At 34.5% G+C, this 27,030-nt stretch overlaps 1 protein-coding gene across 18 annotated transcripts in view; it reads left to right on the top strand.

Annotated features, from left to right (window-relative positions):
* LOC115217047 (phosphofurin acidic cluster sorting protein 2) overlaps positions 1–27,030 on the top strand; it is a 313,884-nt gene that overhangs the window by 156,345 nt on the left and 130,509 nt on the right. For 17 of the 18 annotated variants that reach the window (XM_029786612.2, XM_036507409.1, XM_036507410.1 and 14 more), the window contains 2 exons: positions 10,724–10,899; positions 25,760–25,798. In XM_029786612.2, the coding sequence (XP_029642472.1) occupies positions 10,724–10,899; positions 25,760–25,798 (215 nt within the window). The remainder of the gene's footprint in view (positions 1–10,723; positions 10,900–25,759; positions 25,799–27,030) is intronic. The other variant, XM_036507412.1, reaches the window with a different exon arrangement.

Below are 27,030 nucleotides of genomic sequence, written 5' to 3' on the forward strand. Positions count from 1 at the left end.
TCATGGGTTACATGGTTTGACAGAATCCAATAGGTGTAAGGACTGCCTTATTCTCTCATGTTTGCTTTGGTATGATTTCTACAGCTGGATGCCTTTACTAATGCCAACCACTTTACAATGACACCAGCCCTAATGAAGTCACCATGCAGCTTCCAAGAGTAAGATCCTCTTTGACTGAGTGGGGCTACAGTAGGGAGGGAAGCAGTTTTGTGAAAGAAGATGGATTAAAATCTGAGAGAATGGGCCAGAGCAGAACATGTTTCTTGCTGTAGAGGAGCTTTATGGCTACTCAAATAATAGAAAATAGGTCACTTTTGGAAACTCTTTGATAATCAGCCTTCTCAATTAGGACTAATCTCAGACTAAACAACCAACTTCAACACTTGTTCTGCTTTCTGCAATAACGTATTTGCTTTGTGGCTTTTGGTTTGCCTGATATCTTGTTCCAATGGGTTTACATTTTTGCACTGTTAGGTATGATCTGCCATTGTTACAGGTTTTGGTTTCTCTGGATAGAAATCACATCTTTATGTTGTATACATGAGTCTGAACTACATAACTATCTTTTGTCAGAATCTTCTAAATTTGTTTCTTTGAACCCTATATCTCTGTTTAAGTTCCCTGTTACCAGTGGGAATACTAACATTTTCTTTGCTGGATTACTTTTCCAGTATCAAATATTTTGGTGCATTTTACAACTCCCCATTGTTTTCTTTCTCATCTAGTAATGAGCCTAGACAGTATTTTTTTTTATGTCTTTTTATCCATATTATCCAGCATGACCCCAATATTTTTTCTCTTATTTCATTCTTTTCTTCCTTTCCTGTTTTAATTCCTAGTGTCTTTTCTAAATAAATTTTAGCAGTATTTAATTCACCTCATTATCTTTGTTGCATTACTAGTCTTATTATATTAGCCTCATTATTATATTTGACCTTCTGCTTTCAACTGTTATTTCAAGATCTTAATTCTCTGCTTTTTTTTTGTTAATAATCACATCACACTATTCTCGTCACTATTTAGAATTCCTCAATAATCAATTCATACATTTTTACAAACTGGTTCCTTGAATATATTTTCTATGTCTCTCTTGCCATTAAAGTTTTTTTTTCCTTATCTACAATATTATTCTGCTATGGTGTATGTAACACTAACTATGGAATAAAATCAAAGGCATAATCTATTATAAACACAGCATTAAACTATGGAACAAATTTAAAGACATACTGTATTAAAATTAATGATTTACCCCATGCCACACACACACACTCATTTTCTGTTTAGAATTTTAGAATTTGCGGCTCAGTTGGGCAGCTACTAGAATTTGTTCACTGTGGCTATGGGTTCACTGGAACTATGCACTTTTCCTTGATATCAAAATGATGATCTTGTGGTATAGTGTATTTAAGATTTGTTAAAGCTTTGCCAATATAGTCAGACCATAGCTGAACATTATTATAGGTAGATTTCTTTCCATAGGTAAGATTATTAATTGCTTTATATAATAGTAAAAAATACTAGATAACAACTCTGAAGGTAAAATAGACAAGTATATAACAAAGCTTATACTTTTCAAAGGTATTCTATCCTAAGGCTACACTTTCACTTCAACATATGAGGTGCACTCAAAAAGTATCCAACTTATTTTTTACCTGCCAAAACTAATGCCACATGGGCAAAATCCTTTGGCTGGAAGGTGATGTCACCCTTCCTGCAGGAAAATTTCTGCACTAGTAGGCTTTGTCAGTTCCTAGCTGTTAAACCTAGAATACAGACATGTAGTGCATGCTCATCAGATTTTCATTTTCACCAAACGCATTGAGCAGAGATATTACATCAAGCTTTGCTAAAAGCTTGGCAATACTCAAGCTCAAACCTTTCAGAAGATTCTGCAGGCCTTTGGTGATGATGCTATGGAAAAAAACTCTGATCAAGGACTGGTTCAATCATTTCAAACATGACCACATATCAGTGGAGAGTGAGGCCAAAATGAGGAGTCAATTGAGAAAATTTGGTGAATAGACATGGAAGACCATTGTGTAACAATCTAGGAAATTTTTCATGAAGTGGGAATAAGCATAGGATCAGTGCATTACATTTTAATGGGGGATTTGTGCATGCAGATGATGTTGGCAAAATTCATCCCCATGATACTAGCAAAGCAGCAGAAGCACTTGTGTGTGGAAATTGCTCACAACATGCTGGACTGTGCAAACTTCAACCCAGGCCTCATGAAGATCATCATCACAGGTGATGAGGCATGGTTTTATGGTTTCTACTTGCTGTATTCAGTCATCTTGCCTGAAAACAAAAATTCAATGAGCATACACTACACATCTGTACATTTTGGCAAGAGAAAAATAAAGTTGGATACATTTTTTTAATACACCTTGTATATAGACTTTATATACCATTTCAAGGATCAAATACTTCAGAAAATATGCAATTTCAAAAGAATTATCTTTCATATTTCTCTATAAACTTCTAATTATTGTTAGTTGTGCATTAATATAGTTTTCATCTTTAAAACTAGTAGAGCTATCAGTTAAATGCCATATGATGTTTACATCCATTATTTTTCTGAATCCAAATTCCATTGGGATAGACTTTGTTTTACATTTTATCCAGTTAAGTATGTACCAGTCATGTCCTACTTTCCCTATGATGATCTGTAGCTTTGTGAAAATCTTATTATGTAATTATTATTTGGTGGTTGAAGGTGGATTGGCTGAATTATTAGAGCAATAAACAAATTTTTTTTACAGTATTTAGTTGGAACTTTTTATGTTCTCAGTGCAAATCCACCAGGGACAAACTTGCCTTTCAGCCTTCTAAAATTGATAAAGTTCCTGTCAAATAGGAGTAATTTAATCATCTGCCTACTCCCATCAAACCTTTGGTCTTGTGCCTGTATTAAAAGCAATTATTTTTATTACTATTATCATGTAAATTCTCATGCTTTATATCCATCTTTATATCATTCCACTCATTCATCATGCTGGCAGCAAATAAAAGAAATCATCATTATTATTATAAGTTAATGCAAGTGCAGTTGAGTTCTGCAAATATATCTCTATAGCATTTTAATAGAACATGTAGTAATAGTGTATCAGAAAAGTTCTCACACAGTGTCAATGACCTTAACCACTCTTGTGTTTTGGTATTTCAACATTCAACCTGGTTTGAGAAAAATTTTACTGCTATTCTCTTGGAAAGCTTAAAATAAATACTAGTGGTATACTGAGGGAATAAAAATGAGAATAGTTGTAGAAAGGTTGTGGAAAGACTCTTCAATAAACTTTGCTCTGTCTCTTTATAGTGTAGTTAAGGCTGAAAGTCTGAAAACATTTTAATGTATTTGCCATGTGTTGAATATCAGTTTGTCTTATAATCAATTTCAGTTCATGCTATTTTCAAAATTTCCATGGAAAGCATTATAAAAGTAGGAGCTTATAATTTGACTTTGATTTTGAACTGTAACCCACCAATCAATTCTAGTGGATATCACAGCCCTTTGAAGTCAGCAGTTAGCTACTGGTGTGTGTGTATATATATATATATATATATATATAACTGAAGCATCTTGAGTGGTCAAGCATTAAGTATTGCACTTCTGTGGGCAATAAATATATATTTCAGCCAACTTGACATTGCTCCCTTTATATTTTTATTGTATAAAGCTGAAACTGCAATAAAATGAAAACCTAGAGAGAAATTAACTGATTTTTTTTTTATTAATGTACAAGTGAATTAAAGTAGCATTCTTTACGACTATTGATAATTTTTTTAAAAAATACTTTTCCACATATTTTGTGCTGTTACTGATGGTTAATGGTTAAGATGGAAACTTTAAGATGGAAGCCTAATGGTTAAGATGGAAACTTTACATTAGAAATAAAGGTTCTGAATTTAAATTCAGTTGTGTGTACACATAGTATATATATATATATATATATATATATATATATATATATATATATATATATATATTTCTATTAAAGCTTCAAAATTATCACAAAATCTGTTACTCAGAGTTTCATGTTCCCATTTGTTGGACAGTTGTGATGGAAACTGCCTGACGAACAGGAACATGAAACTCTGAGTAACAGTTTTTTGTAATAATTTTGAAACTTTAATAAAAGCATCTTCTCTATGTTTGGTATTCAAGTATTACTTTTTCCACCGTGTTTTGTACATGTATGTATATATATATATATATATATATATATATACATATATATATATATATATATATATATATATATATATTTTCATTTCATTTTCATCTAGTTTCAGCTCACGAGCTGTGGCCATGCTGGGGCACCGCCAATATATATATATATATATTTCAGAAATTTAGATGTCCTTTTATTATTAACCAACAAAACAAAGATTAGAAATTTATTTTAAAGGCTGATTGTTATGCTAATGACATTGACAGTTAAATTGACTTGGAAGAATTTTTGTTCAAACTTGTAGTAGTACCAAAAATTTGAAAAACATAATTAATTAATTATCTTTCAATAATTATGATGATTATTTTGATAATAAATTTGATGAGTTCAATTAACTCCAGTAGTTATGTGATTGATAATTTTTTTTTTATTGACCCTGAAAGGATGTAAAGCTAAGTTGACACCTTTGGGATATGAACATAGAACTTGAATACTAAATGGTATTCAGTTTAATTGCCTTACTGTTTATGTTACTCATAATAATAATGGTTTCAAATTTTGGCACAAGGCCAGCAATTTGGTGGGAAGGAGTAGGTTGATTATATTGACCTCAGTACTCAACTGATACTTATTTTATCAACCCCAAAAGGATGAAAGGCTAAGTCGACCTTGGTGGAATTTTAACTCAGAACATAAGGACAAAGTGCCGCCAAGCATTTTGTCCCGCATGCTAACAATTCCACCAGCTTCCTGCCTTCATCCTTATTATTGATTGTTACCAATGTTGCCTTATTGGCACTTGTACCCTGTGCTAATAGGGTGCTAAGAGCACTCTCTGAGCGTGATCATTGCCAGAGCAGCTAGCTGGCTTCCGTGCCGGTGGCACATAAAAGGCACCATTCGAGCGTGATCGTTACCAGCATCGCCCTACTGGCACATGTAAAAACATTCGAGTGAGGTCGTTGCCAGTACCGCCTGACTGGCCCCCGTGCCGGTGGCACATAAAAACACACACTACACTCTCAGAGTGGTTGGCGTTAGGAAGGGCATCCACCTGTAGAAACTCTGCCAGATCAAGATTGGAGCCTGGTGCAGCCATCTGGCTCGCCAGCCCTCAGTCAAATCATCCAACCCATGCTAGCATGGAAAGCGGATGTTAAACGATGATGATGATGGTGATGAATAATTTTTTCTACTATAGGCACAAAGCCTGAAATTATGGAGAAGGGGACAAGTTGATTACATCGATCCCAGTGTTTTGCTGGTACTTAATTTATCAACCTCCGAAAGGATGAAAGGTGGAATCTGAACACACAATGTAAACCCAGACAAATTGCTGCTCAGAATTTTGCCTGGCTTGCTACCAACTCTACTAGCTCACCGCCTTCATCCTTAATAATAATAATAATAATAATAATCACAATTATAAAAACAATAATAATAGTTTCAGGTTTTGGCACAAGGCCAGCATTTTCAGGGGAGAGGTTTAGTCAATTACATTGACCCCAGTGCTCAAGTAGTACTTACTTTATCGACCCCAAAAGGGAGAAAGGCAAAATTGATGTTGGTGGAATTTGAACTCAGAACGTAAAGACAGATTGCTAAGCATTTTACTCAGTGTGTTATCATTCCTGTCAGCTCACCACTTTCAACCTTATTAATAATGATGATGATAATGATAATAATAATAATAATAATAATAATAATAATAATAATAATAATAATAATAATAATAACCACCACTTTCAATACAGTAACTGTAAGAGCATCACAACAAACCACAGCGCATACCCAAGGCACACAGAGCTGCGCTCGGTAGTGAAGTGAAAGCACACTATAAAAATAAAACTACTGAATAATAATAATAATAATCACAATAATAATTATTGTTTTGTATATCTATATATGTACATAAAACACATATGGAAACAACCATGCACTCATGCATACCCAATAAAACATGAATGCTCACATGCAGACATAGAAACGTTTATACTTTATAACTACACTATTACCATTAATACAGACACCATCACACTACACATCACCACCACCACACATCATTGCTATTGTTCAGTCAGGAAGAAAGACAACAGTTGGTGAGAAAGGATGTCTGAACTGTGAAGCTGATGATAATGGCTTAGGGCAGCTAGTAATGTGGTAGTTATGTATGTAACAGCTGGCTGGCTTAGTAGTGCTGATGGTGCTGCTGCTGCTATGGTTGAGGTAGTTCGTTGGTTGTTGTTGTTGGTGGTGGTGGTGGTGTTGAAGTTAGTGTATTGGTTGTAGCATTGATGATGGTATTGTAACATGGTAGGGTGTTACTGTAGTAGTGGTTTTGTAATGATGGTCACAATAGTTGGGTATGTTAGCTGTGACATTGATAATGGTGATGTTGTTTAGCTCCAGGTCAGTCCTGATTAAATCAACCTACACACAAAAGAAACCATGCCATCCTTGACCATCTCGTCTTTCTCCCATGTGCAAGGAACCTCAGCTTACATTATTCAGTGAGTCCTTTTGTAAACTATTTGGCTGTGATCTAAGAGAAACATTGCTACTATTTCTAGCACGTCAAGTGACCATCTACAGGTTTTGTTGTTGGTTGATGCTATGGTGTTATAATGCAGTAGGAGAGTCACTGTAACAGGTGCAGTGATTGTGATCCTGGGTTTGGGGTGGTTTGCTGATTGTGGTGATGATGATGGTGTTGTGTTTGGTGATGTGGTGTGTTATTGCAGTTATTGTTGCCCTTTGATTGGTATTATGCTGATTGTGGTAATGGTGGTCTGGTGATTGGAGTAGTTTACTACTTATGGTGGTGCTGTGATGTGTTGTTATTGTGTTATTGCAGTGGTGGTGGCCCTGCAGTTGGGATAGTGAGCTGGTTATGAGGATGGTTGTAGTGTTGTGTTGATGTGGAGTGTTATAGTGGTCTGGGGTTTGAAGTAATATGTTGGTTGCAGTGGTGATGGTGGTGGTGTTGCATGTTGATGTGGACTGTTATTGAGGCAATAACAGTCTGAAAATGTTATTGCTAAAAAAAAATATATAGACAGGACCATGATAGTTGTAATACAACTATGGTTGTGTGGTGGTTGGTATCTTATTATAGAAGTGAAGAGGATAATACTGGTACTGTGGTTAGTGTAGTGCATTGTTTATGGTATTACTGGTGTTATTGGGATGTCATAGGGTGAATGTGTTACAGTAGTAATGGTGATGTGGTGGTGTTAAAATTATGGTGGGAGTAGCGGTTAGTGGGCTATTGTACTTTGTGTTCCTGTAATCTCTCAATTCTTCCTTGCTGTCTTTCCTGACAATGGCATTGTCAAGCCATTTAGGGAGCCTCTAAGTCAAAAGTTCTCAAATTGGCAGTACTCCCCACAAGGGGGCTCTGGGCATGTTGAAGGGACTTTAGGGTGTGATGAGGTTCCATAATTGACATGCTAAATTTTACCTTATGCAGCTGAGGATTGCTCTGCATTTAAATTGATGTAATGATTATATTGTTCAATTAAATGGAGTTGCTTGAAACAATCGTACTGCATTACCTCTGGATATCCTTGTTGCTTATTTTGATTTTAATCACCTTATTTTGAAATTGTATGGTAGTAACTTAGATAACTTAAATATGTTTTGGCCAAAGATTGGCCTGAGCTATGTATAACTTAATAGCATCACCTGATAGGATCAGTAAAGTTATTTTAAAGTTAAGTTTTGTGGTATCATGGCCCATTCATGTAGGGAGTTGTTGTTGACAGATGTATCCAAGTATAGGTGGCTTATCTGGTATCCCTTCAAAAACTTTCTCCAGGTTTTGTTTGAAGGTGATGGGATCTTTATCTTTGATTTCCTTTAATTATATTGTACATGATAAAACTAGTAATGATTATTAAAGTGAAATGAGATCTCTTCTAGCACAGGGAAGTCATTAACTTGAAATGTATTAAGTAAATTTACAACTTTTGTCTTAAAAGTTTTTATCATTCCACTGTTAAAAGCTTATATAATCTAATTTTAGAGTAAAATTTATAAATTATCATCCATGTTAAATTAGTTTGGTTGGGACACATCACTTGGCACTTAGGTAGGTGCTAGACATAACTACTTAAAAGGTGGGGTACCATAAAAAAAGGTTAAGAACCATTGCTCTAGATGGTCACTTGACCTGCTTGAAATAGAAACCAAATCACCCTCAAATCATACCTTTCCATTTTAAAAAATGGATGTTGTATAATGTCAACCTGGGTTTCCTGTACATAGGAACAGGATGTGATGGTCATAGCTGGAATGCTTTTGATTTTAGGAATTACCTGATCAGAACTCAGCTAGGACTAAACAATAACAATGGTAGTTGCAAGGATTGGAGGAAGATTGGCTAGCCATGCTTCACTGCCTTTCTTTATCACCACCACCACTACTGTCATTACTGCATTTGCAGCGGTAGGGCAGGGGGTAAGCAGCATCAGATATCTCTATTTCTGTTGGCAGTTTTCCTTCTAAAGCATTGCTCTTTGGTAGAATTCTGCTTGGCAGCACATCAAAGACAAGTGTGTTTGTGTGTGTGGCAGGGGTTAACTTATCGATCTCCCACTCTCCCTTTCTCTTTTTGCATATGTTTTATTATTATTATTATTTCTGCATCAACTTTGAGTAATGCGTGTTTGTGTATGTTTGTGAGTTTATGCGCAAGTATATCTGTGTGCTTTAAGTAGTATAATGTCTGGACAAAGCCTGCTATGACACTATCCGAATGTACTTGTGGTAATGATAATGGAATGGTTTTTGTTTAGTTTTTTTTTCCTCCCTCCTTTTGACATCCTTACAGTAGGCATGAAGTCTTTAAGACATTAAAAGGGAGTGGGTATGATGTAGTAATGGTGGGAATTATGGTTTTATAGCTTTTCTACAAAGTGATTTTGAAATGCTGGTTTCAGACACATGTCAGTTAACATTCATTGCTGCTTAAATATATATATATCTCAACCCATGCTAGCATGGAAAGCAGATGTTCAACAATGATGATGATGATATATATATATATAGACAGACTTCTTGTGTCTAGGCAACTTGGGCTAAAAAAAGACCATCAAGTATTTTTGTTTGAATGACCAGTTTATCAGACTTCTTACCAATGTGTATATCTCATTGAAAAACACGCAATCACTATTTCCATCTACCAAATTTCAGTGGTAAGATCTTGTTTAACCCAAGGTTAAATATAGTTAGTAGAGAAGAACCCTTGTTAAAGGTGTTAAGCAGCAATATTGAACTTGGAACCCCATGGCTGCAAAGCAAACTTGTTAACCACACAGCTTTGCCTGTGCAAATTCAGTTTGAATTACGACTGGTTGTCATCATTTGTCCAGATCAGCGGTGTTTGAGGATAAATGATCAAAGTTACTCTAACAAAGGTCACCCCTTCTCTCTATTTGTCTTTCAACCATAATATTTCCAAGTCTACATTATTCCATATATCTTTATTTTGTTGTGGTGATTGTTGTTTACATCCAAGTCAACCTTGATTGAGTACACATGTGATCAAAGGCATTCCAGCTGTGACATTCCTACTTATTCCTAGGCACATTTCATGTAGTTATCTAAGGTGGTAGTGTATGATTTAAAGGCAATTTTGCTGCTGTCTCTAATCAGTCATGCTGTTACACAAATGCTCCTTTGATTGAAGGAAATCTGCCAAGGGATGCAGTTCTGCAGTAAGGAGCAGAAGAATTTAATCTTTTGTTTAGTATAATATCATGGCAATGAGAGAAGGAGGGAAAATGATTATGGACCTCAGATGTCATCGAAGGAGGAGGAGAAGGAGAAGAAAAAGGGGAAGGAGAAGAAGGGGGAGGAGGTGGTGGTGATGATGAAATGTTGAGCAGGACATAGATCAACATTTGGCTTTTTGGTTAGCAAAAACAGACTCTTTGGCTTGCAAAAACCAAAAGGATATTGTAAATATCAGTTGAACACAACAGGAAAAAGAAGTTTGTTGGGATGACTCAACTCTCAAAAGCCTACTTAGCTTATAAACAAGTACCATAGGGTTAAGAATAATCATTGCTGTAACTTGTTACAGTGTACTCTCATACATATCCCCAGTGTAAATTAGAGGTATGCTTGAGCAACAGATGTATGGATTATGCTTGTCCTTTCAGCCAACTACCTACATATTATAAGTCTATTTGATTGGAACTGACCTGGAGCTAAATTGCAACAACTCATTGTTGTAAGTAAGTAGCAGCAGTGTAAAATTGAGAAATATTTTTTGTTAGCTTGTAGGGCTGTTCATCTCCTATTTTGGCCATAGACAGCAAGTTAGAAGTCAACAGAGATGGTGACTATTTTCACAGATTGCAGAAAGTAATGGACAAATTGACTGAAGACTGGAGGGAGAATTGTGTTGTGCTCTGCTTGAGTGGATGTTGGTCAGTTTATCAATGTACTGTTGTAGATATGTTAGTTTTAAGCTGTATAATTTTATTATTGTCTATTTTTTTAGGGAACTTATTTATTTATTGTCATTTGTTTTTTACTTGTAGACCGTTCTCCTGATATTGACAATGATTCTGATGATGATGAAGCTCAAGAATTCAATGACCAGGAGAGCTCTTCTAATGATGAACTTAGTGACAGTGAGGGCATGATGCTGGTTGAAGAAGGTCGGCCGCGACCTCGCAAGACTAGCCGAGGGCAGATACGTCCTGTCACATCTAGAGTAAGTTGTACTTTGCTATTTTGTGTTTTAAGTCTCTTTTTCACAAACACATTACTACCACCATACTGTGACGTGTAATCTACCTACATGTCTTTAATCTAAAGTCTTTCTGCTTGATAATCTAAGGTTTCTATTTGATCTTAGTTATTTTTGTTGTAATAATAATAACAGCAATAATAATAATAATTGTTGTTGTTGGGGGCAGTAAATTGTTGAACTAAATGCCTTCTATGTTCCTCAAATTCAAATTCCACTTTACCTTCATTTCCTACAATGACCAAGAAGATTAATACCAGGGACATTTTGGGATCAGTCGACACTATCCCTTCTCCATAAATTTATGCCATGTGTCAATGTGAGAAATAAGTATGAGTGTTGTTGTTGTGCAATTCCAGGTTTGCCATTATTGAACAGCTTATGATGTTGTTGTTGCTGTTTAAGACAGTGGATTGGGAGAACCATTAGTGTTGGGCACAATTCCATTAGTATTTGTTCCAATTCTTTACATTCCGAGTTCAATTCCCACCAAGGTTAAATTTTGTCTTCTATCTTTTCGAGATTGATAAAATCGAAATACCACACATGTGCTTGATTTGATTTCCCCCTAAATTTATGGCCTTGCAACTCTGTTAGAAATAATTTTGTCGTTGTTTAGTTCCAGGTTTGTCCTAATTGAGTTAGACCTACAATCAGAGGCGTTCAAAGTGTGACTATCTCAACCTGAAATACTTTGTACAAATTCTTTCTCCCTTTCTTTTTTGTTTTGTTTTGTTTTCAAAGATGGTAGGATTTGAGGGAGATTTCTAGCAAGCTGATCAACCATATACAAGCTGACTTGTGTTGTTCTTGTTAAAATTAAAGTACCAGTCATGTACTGGGGTGGATGTAATCAACTTGCCCTTCCCCTCAAAAAATTGCTGGCCTTGTGCTGTTATTGTTGTTGTTGGGTTTTGGCAGAATTGTTAGAATAACAGGCAAAATGCCCTGCAGCATTTGTTCTGGCTATTTTCATTCTTAGATCAGATCCTGCTGAGGTCAACTTTGCTTTTTGTTCTTCCAGAGTTTGCTTATGATAGAAATGATTATTACTTTTATTTTTAGGATGGGTGATTGGCACAATCATTAAAATCTCAGACAAGATGTCTTGTGGTAACTGTTCCAGCTCTTAAAGTTCTGATTTCAAATCATGTCCCAGTCATCTTTGTTATACATTACTTCATAGTTGATAAAATGGAGTACCTGTCAAGAATTATGATTGTTTTAATTTGTTAGCCCCTTTGCCTAATTTCTGACCTTATGCAACATTACTTCCATTCTTTTTTCAAATTCCACCAAGGTCAACTTTGCCTTTCATCCTGTTAGAGTTGATAAATTAAATACTAGTCAAGTACTGGGGTTGATATATCAACCACCCCCTCAAAATTGCTGTCTTTGTATGTAAATGAGACATTATTATTAATATTCACTGCAGGTAGGGCAGCAAGCTGGCAGAATTGTTAGTACATCAGGCAAAATGCTAAACAGCATTTCATCTGGTGTGCTAACAATTCTGCCAGCTTGCTGCCGTACCTGCAGTGAATACTAATAATAATGTCTCATTTACATACAAAGACAGCTGAGGTCAACTTTGCCTTTCGGCCTTTTGGAGTTGATAAATAAGTACCAGTTGAGCACTGGGGTCGATATAATCAACTTAACCCTGTCCGAAACTTGTTGGCCCTGTGCCAGAATTTGAAATCAATATTCACTGCAGATGAAATTCTAAATCAGCAGAGAGAGAGAGAGAGAGAGAGAGAGAGAGAGAGAGACAGACAGACAGAGAGAGAGAGAGAGACAGAGAGAGCTTTGTGCTGAGTCAATTTAGTTACTTTTATCCTTTCTAAGTTGAGTGAATCAAATACTTATAAGGCATTGATATTGATTCAGTTGACAATAAACTTCTCCAATATTGCCTCTACACCTACTCAAATGAAATGATCAGTCTTTTAAATAGTTGAAGCTAATAGTGTTTGGAATGATTTAACTGCCAAAAGTTTCCATCTTCGATGATTTTAGGCAACTGAACCACATAGCTATTCCCCAGCAAATGATATATATGGATCAAATTCTTTTAGTAGGCATGTATCTCTTTTATGTATTAAACTGGTGCTTGTAATGTCTTGTAATTTTTATTCCATTGTAATATACAGAATTCAAATTTTACTAAAGTTAGCCTCCAAAGTTGGTAAATAAGTACATTATTCTTTTTGCACAAACACTCTCAACGAACCCTAATTCAAGAAACCGTTCCAGTGGTGACCATCTTATGTTTTCTTTTTCAAGCAGTGTACTTAAGACTACATTGTCTAATGTGGTCTTTCTCTTTTTAAAATGTTAGAGTGCGATTTCATTTTTTGGGAAACTTGGCTGCTATTTCTAGTAGGCTCCCTCATTGACTCAATAAGTACCAATCATGTACTGTGATTGACTGACTCAACCACACCCTACGTTTTTTTTTTACAAATTTGTGGCTTTGTGTCAATATAAAAGATCATTGTTTCAAGTTGATACATTTAGTTGAATACTAGATAAAAAAAACAATGCAGTTTTTATCCTTTAGCATTTTAATTTTAGATCACACAAGGAGTGCTTTCTCATATTCATTCCCCAGGACTAGCAAATAAAACATATGCTCATTGTTTTTTAGCCCCATCTCAGCCCTTGTAGAGCTGATTACAGTCAAAGATGTCATGATGATTCTAGTATTTTGTATATCAGGGATTAAGATTTAAGCAATATAATAAAGATTTGAGAAAGTTTTGAGTGCTATTCCAGGCAGATTGAGTGACAGCATACTGGTTCTCTAATAACAACTATTAATATAGGATGGTTACTTCATTCAACTTCAATACTCACTACCCCACCTAGAACACAAACACTTTTTAAAAATAAATGGCCTTGTGACTGGTTAAAAAAAAAAGAAAAAATTCTCATCATTATGGGTATCATCAACATCTTTGCTTTTGCTTCCTTTTTTTCCTTTGTTTAGTCATTTTGCTTTTCACTGAGAAAATGAGAAAAGAGTAATTTGCACTGTGAATAAAGTAAATGTTGGTGTTTCTTCTGAGAATCCATACTGGATGAAGAACTCAACAGGAAACTTACTCTCACCCTTTTTACTGAAGAATATTTTATATGAGAGCAACTGAAGATGATGCTTCAACCAGCTGTTAAATTTGGTTAAGAGTTGGATAGAAGAGGAAATAAAGAAATGCTGGTATTCACATATCTTTCTCAAAGACCAGTAACACGGATAGGTTTTTTGTAAGGATTGAAACTTGAGATAAAAGGGACTTTGTAGCATTTGCACTTTTTCCCAATGTCAGTGAATTGTCAGTGTTGTTTAGCCTCTGATCATCTCTGATAGAGCAGAATTGTAATCAAACATATCTCAGCCTTGACCATCTTGTAATTCTACTTTTATTTTTTGTTTTGTTTTCAGCTATAATGTATCTGGAAATGTATTATCCAATGTCTTTTTTTTTTGCAAGACAGTCAAGTGTGTGATTTTCATAAGAGACTTGGTTGCTTTTTCTAGCAGCCTATGTAGTTGTATAAATAGACACTCTGTAATTGCTAAGTGTTTTTAGTAGTTCCTGGCAGACATGAAAACCACAAGAAATGATAGAGCTATGCTAGTGTCCCAAACCAATTGGTTTAGCTATATTAATTTTAGCTTGGAGTTGTTGGGGTTTTGTTATTTGTTCAAAGGCAAATTATAGATCTAACTAGAACTAAAACTAGAACTAGAGTCAAAAGCAGAAGTATCAAGAATCTGCCAGGTGTGAATGTCTGTTGAACCATAATATGCTCAATGTATATAATATTGCACTTTAATATACTCTAATGAGTAGATTATTCCCTTGATTGAACAACTGGAATCCTCAGCATTGTAATTGATGGAGGTTTCATCTACTTTACAGTTTTTAGAATGTGTATTGTCTAAGTTCTCTGATCATTTCTATTAATATAACCAAAGCACATGTACTCCTTGTATTTTTTAGTGTTCATTCTTATTTTTTATGTATTACAGCTTTAATTTTAGAAGGCCATTGTATTTTCTCAAATCAGCTTTCACACACACACACACACACACACACACCTACCTACCTACCTACTTCTCAAAAGTTAATAGGCACCATCATTTTTGAAAAGTTTTATTTCTCCATTCTTCTTTGGATATTCACTGGTCACAGAAGTTTCTTTCTAGTCGTCCTGCTATAGTAACCAAGTTGATGGAGATACCTCACAGAAGTACTCTAACTCATTTGGAGTTGGTCAGCAACACCAGCTGCCTTACAGTGGGGATTATTTTCAACAATCTACTTGATAGCCCGAAGACAGAGTGCCCTGGTTCACCTAAGTGGTATGCTGTTGATCCCTTTCCCCTGTTAGTGAATTGCACAATCAATTTGTTGAGTGTGAAAAGAGGAACTGCAAGGTTTTGTGCAATTTTATTCTGGCTAAGTCCACCTTCAGATTGACCCACAATATTCCCTCTTTGAAAATCAGACAACTCTGTGGCTTCTGGTGTTCGCAGCATGGCTAGTTGCTGTAAACAATTAATAAACAATTAATATACTGTAATCTGAAATGTAAAATAATTTTGGAGCACTAGGTAGTGTCCTCACAGATAAAGTTGTATAATGAGGGTTGTCTGTTTACTTTTGAAATGCATGTGTATGTATCTCTCTCTCTCTCTCTCTCTCTCTCCACTGTAAAAATATAAGGTAAAACTATAACTTTTTCTGTTGTTTTTGTAGTTTACTTTATACCTTCTCGCACTATTTCAGCCTTACCCAACAAGTCTCTTCAATGTAATATTTCACAATGCTTCATCAAAACCACACCATTCACACACACACATACACAAGGAGGTGCTGAAAAGTTCATGGCTTTGGGTCAAAGAAAATAGAGGAAGATCAGTTATTCATGATTTTATTCAGCATATTCCCCTCTCAGATTCACACACTTATTGCAGCAGTCCTTCAGTTTTTTTAAGTCATGTTAAAGAATTCACAAGGTCGAGCCTCCAACCAGGCCTTTCGCAATTCCCTTATAGCCAGAAACTTTTCAGCACCCTCTCCTATACGTATAATCTCATAGTCCTCACAGATAAGAATCCTATCATATCATCACAAGCCTTATATCAGAATAAAAGATTTATGGAGTTATCAATGTCTAGGTAAACAGAGTTTGTAACCTCATTGTGTGTGACCCATAAATAGTGTTAGTGATCAAATCATATGTTTATAGACACTATAGTCGACAAGTAGGTTATCTGTGTCTAAGTTGTGTACCCCATAGCCTCTAGCACATCAACACCCAGATCTTAGGTGTTCCCCAAAGTCTATAAATAGAGCATCAGTAGCATTTAACTGAAACCTAGTTTTAATATACCTTTTGTTTTGAAATATTGTTTGCCTGGTTGATTTATACCAGCAGTATTGACGTCTTTTCAGGCAGTTCTGCATGTCTATTTTATGGCTTCTACTATTGCTTGTACAAAGCAATCTTTCTGACTAATCTTTGTAGTCAAATGACAATTGTATTCATATAAGGTTCTTTGTTCTCTTCCTCATTGTAATTAATATTTCAAAAATCTTAACTGCAGTGTTCATTTGACTAGTAACACCAAATATCATTCAGTTGGCATTATCTTTTTTTTTTCTTTTCTTCCCTTTTTGTTTTTATTATATGACAGCATAAGTAAAAGAGAATTCTTCAGCAGTTGCCTTTGCCACATCAAAAATGTATGAAGTGGATGAGGGAAATATATTTACCATGCTGTTTAAACTGTTTACATTGTTGTTGTCCTTTGTTGAATGCATGGAAAGAGAGTGCGCTGTGATGGTGGTAGTAAAAGAGATTATCCATCCACAATATTTTTAGGGATTCAAGAAAAACAGTAAAGATTTGGGTCATAACAGTAGAAAACATTATAATGATTGCATCTCAGAATTAATGAGTTCTAATCCCAGTGTATTCAACTTTTTCTCCTCCTTAGCAGATGATGATGGTGTGTGTGTGTGTGTGTGTGTGTGTAAAGAAAGTTTAAATGCATCAGTAGTGTACTGGAGGACAGAGGAGAGGTTTTTTCCATTAATTTTATGTGCATAACTTTTATGCAACTTGACCTTGTACCTACTCTAAAGATAATATAGATGGCTTGGAATAAATTACAAAACGAAGCACTGTTTACTCATAGTAGATTTTTTTTTGTCTTCTTTTTATTGCATCAATGTTTTTTTTTGAGCTGCGAGGAAATATGTTTTTCTTTGACCGCCTTGTTTGTTTATCATGTTGTCATTTCATTAATATTGTTTATTGACCTACAACCATGTGTTCTCACTTAACTATACACACACTCTCACATGTTACTTTAAAGCATTTCAGTTCCATACACCCTGGGAGTTGACATTCCTTTCTCTGTCAATGAAACAATAGACCAATGATTCTCAATCATTTTTGAGTTCATGGTCCCCTAGATGGAGATCAAAGAAAATATTGCTGGTATACTTTGCATAGAAATTTTTTTTAAAATTTGCTTTAATGTAAAAAAATTAGAAAAAAAAACATACAATACTATGGTTATCTTGTTTCATTAATTGTATTTCTGTATAACAAAATTATGAATAACATTTTTTTTTTGAAAATATTCAAGCATTAGCATGGATTTTCTGAAACCTTAAATTATATTCTTTTAAATCTGCAGATCACCCTTTAAGAACCACTGCAGTAGTTTATTATTGTTATTGTTGTTGTTATTGTTTAGTCTTGAGTCAGATTGTGTAGACTTTTGATTGAAGACATTCTTGCTTCTTTTTTGTGTTTTGATTTGGCTGCTATTTCTAGGAGGTCGAGCGACCATGTAGAGACTTCTTTGTCAGCTTGAGAAATAGCAGATGATTGCTGGTAGTGACTTTGGTGTAGACTGTTAACTGAATCCTGCTTACTTGCTGAAAAGTGTCATGAGTTGGTGATGAGGACAGCATTCAATATATCTAAAGGGTAACTTGGGAAGAAACCTGTGAAGACTAACTTCAGATTTATTGGATCTCCTAGAATAAATGAATTAGGGCATAAACAAGTGGGAAGCTGTATTGTAGATATAGCAAACGTTAATAAAGGAATAGGAAAACTAACAATGTAAGTATAATTGACTGCCTGTGGAGTAGTGACCTGCAAAGGGAAAGTTTGCTGTATTGCAAGAAAACAGTGAGCCATTCCTTCAATGTTATGCATCGATTTCTGTCCTACTGTATATTCTTGTAATTGCTGTCATTGATTGACACCATGTAAATATTAATCCAACAAACCTATGTCCCAAGGTGTTCCAACCAAAGACATCCAGTCTTTTATTCTGATATAGTGTATGTAGAAGGCAATGATTCTTAGCCTTTTTTCTATGCCCTGCACCCCAAAGAGCTGTGTTATTAATTTTCCCACTCCCTACAAAACTAATATGATATTTGAATTATTTTTTAAAATTGAAACATATGCAGTGTTGTGGAATAATAAAGTTCTTGGTGTGCTTAAAAGAACAATGTTATTTTTAAGAGTTAGGTAATTTTATTCTGCAAAGTGATTTTAATAAAGTATATATTTTCTTACCTTTGTTGCATTGACTTAAATGCCATTTCACATCTCCAGTTGGGTGCAGGACCCCTAGGTTCGATATCCAAGTAAGATCTGAATGCTCTGTGTAGCAGGTCAAACATCCACATAGATTCCCTTCTTGACCCATGCCATTGTAGTTCTTAATGGATGTTGAACCAATTATGCCTCTCTTTCTCTCTCAGATACAATTGCTTATTTTGAGAAGTTACAGGTGGGTTATGAAAAGCAGTCAATTCAAAGACAACTTATGTGGAGCTTTCTTTTTGAGACAGTAAAAAATGATTACCCTCAAACCCGTGCTGATGCTTCTTGAATAAACCTTCAAATCCATATTGATGCTTGTTGAATAAGTTCATTGTAATGATATACCATATTTAACCTGTTGCCTGTCCTAAACATCCATGCCTGTTTTTAGATTTTCATTTAGTCCCAGTTTTATGCCTTCTGAGCTTTCTATTCATAAGAAAGCTCATATAAAGCTTTCTATTTATAAGTCCCAAGTTATTCTGATGGTTGAAAAAAATTGGGAATGTGTAACATATATGATATCTGGACACCAGAGAAATATACCCTAAGTATCCCATGTGATACATTGGACAGGCAAAGAGCTAAATATGTGCCTGTGGAGACACTTGCTATAACTATTATTGCTGTTTGTATATCAAGTACATTAGGATGATGCAAAGCTATTGTTACAACAACTTTAGTAATCCTGGCAATGCCTGAATTTACTAACCTTTTTTGCTGTTGTTCTCCAATGAATCAAAGCTTCAGTTTCTGGTTAAGATTATTTTCACTTACATTACTATCTGTGAAAGTAACCAAAAATGTTACTTTCTATTAAGTATTCATCCTTTGCCAGTTAAATAATCTTTCTTCCAACCCACATCAATTTCTTCCTTGTCTTTGGTTAGCCAGCTTTTTACCATTTTTTACCTCAACTAGCCTTTCTCGCCTGTTTTATTGAGTATTTCAATTTTATTCATCCATCTTATTGAGATGGCTATCCCCACTCATTCTCACAACTTTTTTTTTCCTCCTGAACTGATCTTGGTAGCAGTGTTGTACTGGTTACTTTGTATTTCATATCATTATATTAATAACCCTGTAGATATATGGGTTGCACACAAAGGGAGATTTTGCATTGTTAACCCTTTCCCTATCCAAAACATTTTGATAAGTTTGTTTTAAATGTCTATGTTTGTTTTCAGACTTTTAGTTAGCCCTTGTTTCCCACATTCTGAATAATACCAAGGTTTCCTTTCACAAGTCCCAAATTACTCTTGTTGAAAAAAAGTAGGAATGTGTATCATTTGTGGTGCATATATGCCAGGGAAATATGTCCTGTTACATATGATACATGGGACAGTCAAATGGTTAAATCAGCAGAGTGGAAATGGTTCCCTTATGATTTGAAAGCATTTTGTTTTCAGCTTGTAACACATTGTGTCAGTGTTTTGCTAATATTTCTTAAAATACAAATTTCAAATTCCTTAATTTGTTGTTAATTTTCATAGTTTTAGTTGTAAGCTTTCTTTATATGTTATTTGGGGAATAAGCATGGTCCAGTACTTTGTACTAGGATCAGATGTTTATGAGTTAACAGGAGAACCTCTTTGTAGCTGTTTGACCTACTAAAAATAATAGTTAAATGTCCCTTGAATCACATCTTTCTATCTTAAGCCAGGAAAGATAGTATGGTTTGAGATTAAATATGTTTGAAAAAAGAAAAAGTAAAGGAAAAAGACAGCAAGAACTCTTATTTTATAAGGTTTGCTAGATCAGAGCTGAATTGTAGGTTAAACAACAGCTGTGATTTTGACCAACTCAAAGCCATCTGTAGTTTTATATATGTATTGATGATGGCAACAGTTGTGCAACTTTGTTGTCATTAAACTATGTACTGTTATTCTTTAGGTGAATCAGTACTTGAGTGATGTTGGCCTTTTAAGACTGTTTGGACTAAGAGCTTACATGTGCTAACTCAACTTACAAGACAGGGCACCCAAATCTTCCTAAATTACAAATACCATGTTGCAAAAAGGAGGGACACATTGAATAATGGTTGTGCTAGATATACACTGCTCAAGATAAAGACTGAGATGGTCATGGCTGGAAGGCCTTTAGTTATAGGTCTGCTCAGGGTTAACATTGGACCTAACAAATAATAATGATGATAAAAACCATACAAATTAACTTTAAGCTGAATATGAATTCCGTGTCAGCACTATATTGAGGTTTCTATTAACTTGCAAAACTAAACTCGAATATTATTCTGGAAGTAAGCTGGCTAATTAATTCTGGATTAAAGTCTTATGTAAAAGGTTATAGATATTCACCATCACGCAATTCTTACATGTCTGTATGTTTTATGTGTTATTTGAAGATGATTGAAGCACAAAAATATGAAGTCTGAACAAAACACATATGACTCTAGTCTTTTAGAATTTGGATAACATTTTGATTCTGGTGTTTTCTATTAATATGATTGTTATTAGCATCCAGTCTATAAATAAAATGAAAACCTTTGATATGCGATTAGACAAATGTCTCTAGGTTAAGTTGACATTTTCGTTTTTACCTCAATTGAAATAGTAGAGAAGTCCAAAGCTGAAGTTAACATTGTATTGTATAAAGTTGTTAACAGTGTACATGAACATATGTATTTGTGTGTGTGTGTGTGGCAGGGGTGGTGGTGAACATTTAAACTATCATTGTTGTATTTACAGCTGGTGTATGTTTACATACATACACCAGTGTGTGTGTGTGTGTGTGTGTTGTAGAGTGTTACCTCTGTGCAGACACTTGCCTATGTGCATGTCTTTAAATAGGGAATGTATTTGTAGGTTATTACATGTATGAGTCTAAATAGTTAAGTGTAAATGTGTAACTGTAAAGATTACCTGTGTGTGTGAATGTATTTGTAAGTTGTTACATTGTGTGTATGTGTCTGTAGGTTGTTACAGTGTGTGAGTGTGTTTGTATAGATTGCTAGCTGTGTGTATGCATAACTGTATAGATTATCTTTGTCTTGATGTATGTGTGTGAAGAGAGAGACTGCTATTTTATAATTTTAAACTCAAGGAAATTAAAAATCCTATCTATTAATTAAGCTGTTGAGGAATTTCTAAGATATTTATTATAAAACGGTTGAATATTACATTCCAAGAATTATGGAAATAATAGTTTCTCATCAATCTCTTAATCTGTTTACACCCATCTAGGGTTATCATAGCATGATGGGTGTGTATTTGCTGATTTTGTAATGATACCTTAAACTGCTTTGAGACTTCAAGCCCAATAGGAATTTTACTTTATCTATCTTCATAATGTAATTACAACAGTGAAATAGAATCTCACTATTCTTAAGTGAAGTATTATGGCACTTTTAATGTCTTAATGCATAAATATTTCTGTATATGTTAAATAGAAAGTGACCCTGAACAAGGATTTCATGAGGACTGTAGAGGACTCTTGTTTAACATAGAGCACAGAAAATTTGTACAGACTTTTTCTCTACTTAAATTACATTAGAGAATATAAACACTAGTATTCAACAAAACCAGAGCACCTGGCATGCTTATGGAACAGGAACCACAAATTTATTATCGGTTACACCACAAAGTGTCTGCCACTCAAATTAGGCAGTATATGCTGTTTCCACTTCTATTAGTTTAATTGTATTATTAAGCTACTTAGTACTTTACTGTGAAGACACATGGTGTTTGGTTTACGATCATAAAATACACTGACAATTCCTGAACCAGGCAGCATACTATGTCCTTGAGCAAGACACTTCATTTTATGTTATGCCAGTCTACTCAAATAGCCAAGTAGTGGTACAGTCCCCCCCCTCCTGCTGTAGCATTCTGGATGTTTCACAATGTCAAAGGTGAGAGCACTGAGAAGTCAGTCTACTCATGCTTATCAAATTAAACGAAAATTTGGTCCATATCATTTGGCTATACTTGCTCGCAAGTTTCTGTCAGTTGTACTTTATTGTATTGTTAGTACTGTTGAAATGATACTAAATTTGAAAAAGGGAGCTTTTAGCTGCTCTACTGTAATTAACTATATTGTCAGTCACCTAGTAAATGATAAATATGTGTTTCAAATCCCTTCACTAGGCCTGTTGCCTCATTCCAGTTTCAATATAATTTGTAGAATGCTTTTCAGAAGTTTGCATGGATTGTAATCTTATACTGGTTCTTCTTTGATGTTTTTGACCCTCAGCATTTGTATTACTCTGTCAAATGTAATGCTTATTTATTCACATTGTTTTGAATTTATCCTGCATTATCTTGTAGCTTTGAGATTTTGATGACATGATTGTTTATTTTTAGAGTGACTTTGTAAAGTTGGTGTGAGAGGCCAGATCTGGTTGGTTTGAAGATAAAACAGATAGAATATTTGAGCCAGATATGGCCAGTTTAAATGCTAAAGAGATAAGACAAATGTTAATGGGAGATGGTTTTCTGTAAACAAATTTCGATAGCTAATTGCTTGCTGTCTATAAACCATCTGTTTTGCATGAGGTATATAAGATGGTGATAATGATGATATTTATCACAGGTCAGCCCTATAATCAGTGGCATGCCAGCCATGGTACTAATTATACCATCCTAACTTTTTCACATATTGTTTATTTGGGACTGCATTAACCACTGTGTCTTACCATTCTTTTTTAAAAGATGTTTGGATGTGAGTTGAGAGTTATTTTGTTATTTGTAGTAAGTTAAAAGACTATGTAGAACTTCCTTGTTGACTGTAGGCTCTTAAGCTTATAGAAAAAGGGGAAATAATGACTGTGTGACATTCAAAACTTAAGAATCTTATGAACTTTAAGTGAAATGTAATGGTTGCTAACATAAGAATAAAGCCAAGAGGCATACTTGCATTGTCAGAAATTCATCTTCTCCTTTGCATCACTAAATAATTTTATATGTTAACAAATATTTCTTTCATTTGGGTATGATTGTTAAAATATGTTAAATATTATTGTCACTATAAGCCACTGGAGCTTATGAGACTGGTGCTTCTCTGCAGTACCTAGACTCTTTAGCTATAAAGAGACAAAGATGAAACTTGCTTTGGAAAGTCTCTTAACACTTTCGTTACTGCATTTATTTTGAGATGCTCTGTGTTTCTTCTAATTATTTTAAATATAACAAAGAATTTAGTAAAATAACTTAGTTTTCATTAAGCTAGTATTACAACTAAGGTTTGGTGGTATATTTTGATGCAAAACTTATGAAAACAAGACATTTGTACTACAGAGCCAGAGCCGGTTTTGGCCGGGTCGGTAACGAAAGGGTTAAAGCCAATTTTCCCAGATGACCTGGCATGAATTCCTCTCAGCCCATTGCATTGAGATGCATTCATGTTTTTAGCAGAGTACAATCTGTTGCATGAATTCAGGCTAGGTCCCTGCTGTGAAGGTAATTTCTTCCCTCACTCCACTACCAGTGTTGAGGGTGTATGAAAAGGGTTGCAAGTGATCCTTTCTTCCTCTGACTTAACTGTTAAAAAAAAATGAACACAAAACTCATGAACTACCTGCTGATACCTTAGCTACTCAGCTGTTTTCACAACAACTGTTACATGCACACACACACACACATACACCATTATCATCATCATCATTTGATACCTCTTTTCCAAACTGGCATGGGTCCAATGGTGTGAATGGATACATGCCAAAGGACTGTGTCCTACTCCATTGTCTGTTTTTGCATAATTTTTATGGCTGGATGCCTTCTCTAATGCCAACCACTTTGCACAATGTACTGGGTGAGTATTTTTTTTTTTTGTGACATCAGCATTAATGAGGTCACCAAGTAACTTGCAAGACGAAGAAATTGCTCCTTGACTATGTGGGTTACATTAGAGAGAGGTATAGTTTTATACCAAGTGTTCTGAGGGTAAAGTACACACACACACACACACACACATGCACAAATATTTATATACACTTAAATTACAAATATATATGCACATATGTATATACACACATACAAACATACATATACTCACACACACATGCAAACATGTGTGTGTATATATGTATCTATGAATGTATGTATGTGTTCGTGCCTGTGTGTGTTTATGTACTCAATAACATTTCCAAATTTGTACTCAGTATGTTTTTGTCACATTCACATTTGTGCCACTTATTGAAAACAGTATTGCAATTAATCAAGTTTACGATCAATTATGCATAGTCTTTTGCACCTCAGTGCAGTTGTTGAACTTTTCATGTTGTTCCATGCACAGCAGTTTGAAGCAGCTCAGTTACTATATCAGTTCTTTAATGCACTGTTTGCACTCAAACACTCCTGCATTCTGCAAGTCTTGTTTCTTCAGAAATTTAAGATGCAGCTTTGTTAATCTTTGATCAGCTATTTTGGGTTTTTCTCCTGCGTGCTTTTCTTCTGACAAGACCTTTATAAAAAGCTTTAGGTTTCATGTACTGGGCCTTTGCTTGGATGTTTGTCCTTGTTATTTTTGTAACAATTTAGAAGTGCCGTGTTTTGTGTGTTTTTAGCTTCACCTTGAGTATCTGTTCTTTGTGTAGTACTTTGTAAATCTCTATATTTCATTTTTTGGGCTGGCTTCATTGTTTTGTTTCATATGTTGCAGCACTTTTTATTAAGCTATACCTTTCATGTACTGGACTGTAGCCAATGTTGTTCTTCATGTAGCATTTAATAAAGCTATAAATTTCAATTATTAACCCTCAGTTTTATTTGTCCATGACATAACACTTTATAATCTTTAAGTATCATGTGTTTGGCTTCAGCTTTGATTTCTTTCTTTTTTTTTTTTTATTAATTCATGTGATACATTAGAAAAGCATCTAGAAAAAATATATATATATATACGAACATCTTTTTAATTGATATAGCTTCAGGCAATATAAATATCCCACAATGAGTTATGTTACAAGAAAATTTACATCAGCTTCTTTTGAATTCACTCTGTAAATGTTTATCCAAAATTTTTGCAAGGTGATCTATTGAAAATGTATCCCTTTTGTACGAGCTGCTGTTTCTGTTGTGCTTTTTAATCTTTCAGCGATTACTCTGACACTGAAAGTTCACTCTTTCTTAACTCTTTTCTGTTGGTATCATTTGATGAGTGTCTTTTGAAACTTTCTTTCATGAGTTATTAATTCAAAACTCATTCTTGGATGAATTTGCAGGCGAAATTCCGTAGAAATTCAAGATCACGTAACGTATTGGTAAATAATTTACAATTCTAAACATTTTTGCTATTTTTTTTTAAAATTGTAATAGTCATTTCAAATACTATATATATCTGTATATGTATGTATTCATATGTATGTGCCTATGTGCATATATTTGTGTATGTATATATATATGCATATATATACACACACACACACACACATATGTATACAAATATATATATACACACACATATATGTACATATATGTATACAAATATATATATACATATATACACACACATACACACACACATGTATGTATACATGTTATATATATTCTTTGAAGGCATAAACAATTTGTGTAACTAATCGAAATAGCCATCAACTTCCATACTTCCATCACGCCTACTTAATAATATTTGCATGAAGGCTTTTCAATATTTTTTTCCTTGGTCTGTTTCAATATTTTAATGCTGAGCTGTGCACCTCAAAAGCAAGGCAGTATTTTTGGTTAATCAGCTTTTGTGATTTTATTATTGTATCTCAGCTACTATTTATGTAAGCTGCATGCACCAACACGCTCCTCTTTTATAGCCTTGCTACCATCATTAGTCATGTCTCTCTAACATGATTAGAAATTTCCAACAATAAGGTAACCATTTGCAAGCACATGCATTTCATTACTAACCACTAAGAAAAATGTTTTTCCAGTAGAAGCCACAGTTTATGAATCGTCTTAACTATGTTGGCTTTGCTAATTCTTCTGTTGTTAATGAAAAACAATTTGTGAATTACTGTTGTCATTTGTTTTTGTTTAATTCACTGACACTGAAATTTTTGCAAAATTATCAATTTTTTTAATTACTAATCCAAGTGTAAATATATAGAATGAGAATGCATACAAATAAAGAGGAACAAGGCTGAAATTAATTGTGAGAGCTACCAATGTATGTAGCTCTCACAGCTGATTCCTGTTTATTTATATACATACTTATTGAGGTACATAATTTTTTATGTAAACTGATCTCAAATTTTATTTAACACAGTAATTTTTTTTTTTTGTCTTTGTTCTTCATTATCAAAAACAATTTTCTACATTTTTGAAGTATTAGTTTAGATATTCTATTCTTCATTTCAATGTCTTCATCATTTCAGTGTCTCCACATGTTTTATGATTACATATCACCATATATTGCATTAATCAATGTAGTTAATGTGTGTGCAAGCACACACGCACACGCACACACACACACACACACACACACACACACACATACACTTAT

Source organism: Octopus sinensis, linkage group LG11, assembly GCF_006345805.1.
Source record: "Octopus sinensis linkage group LG11, ASM634580v1, whole genome shotgun sequence".
In the NCBI taxonomy this organism is placed as follows: domain Eukaryota; kingdom Metazoa; phylum Mollusca; class Cephalopoda; order Octopoda; family Octopodidae; genus Octopus; species Octopus sinensis.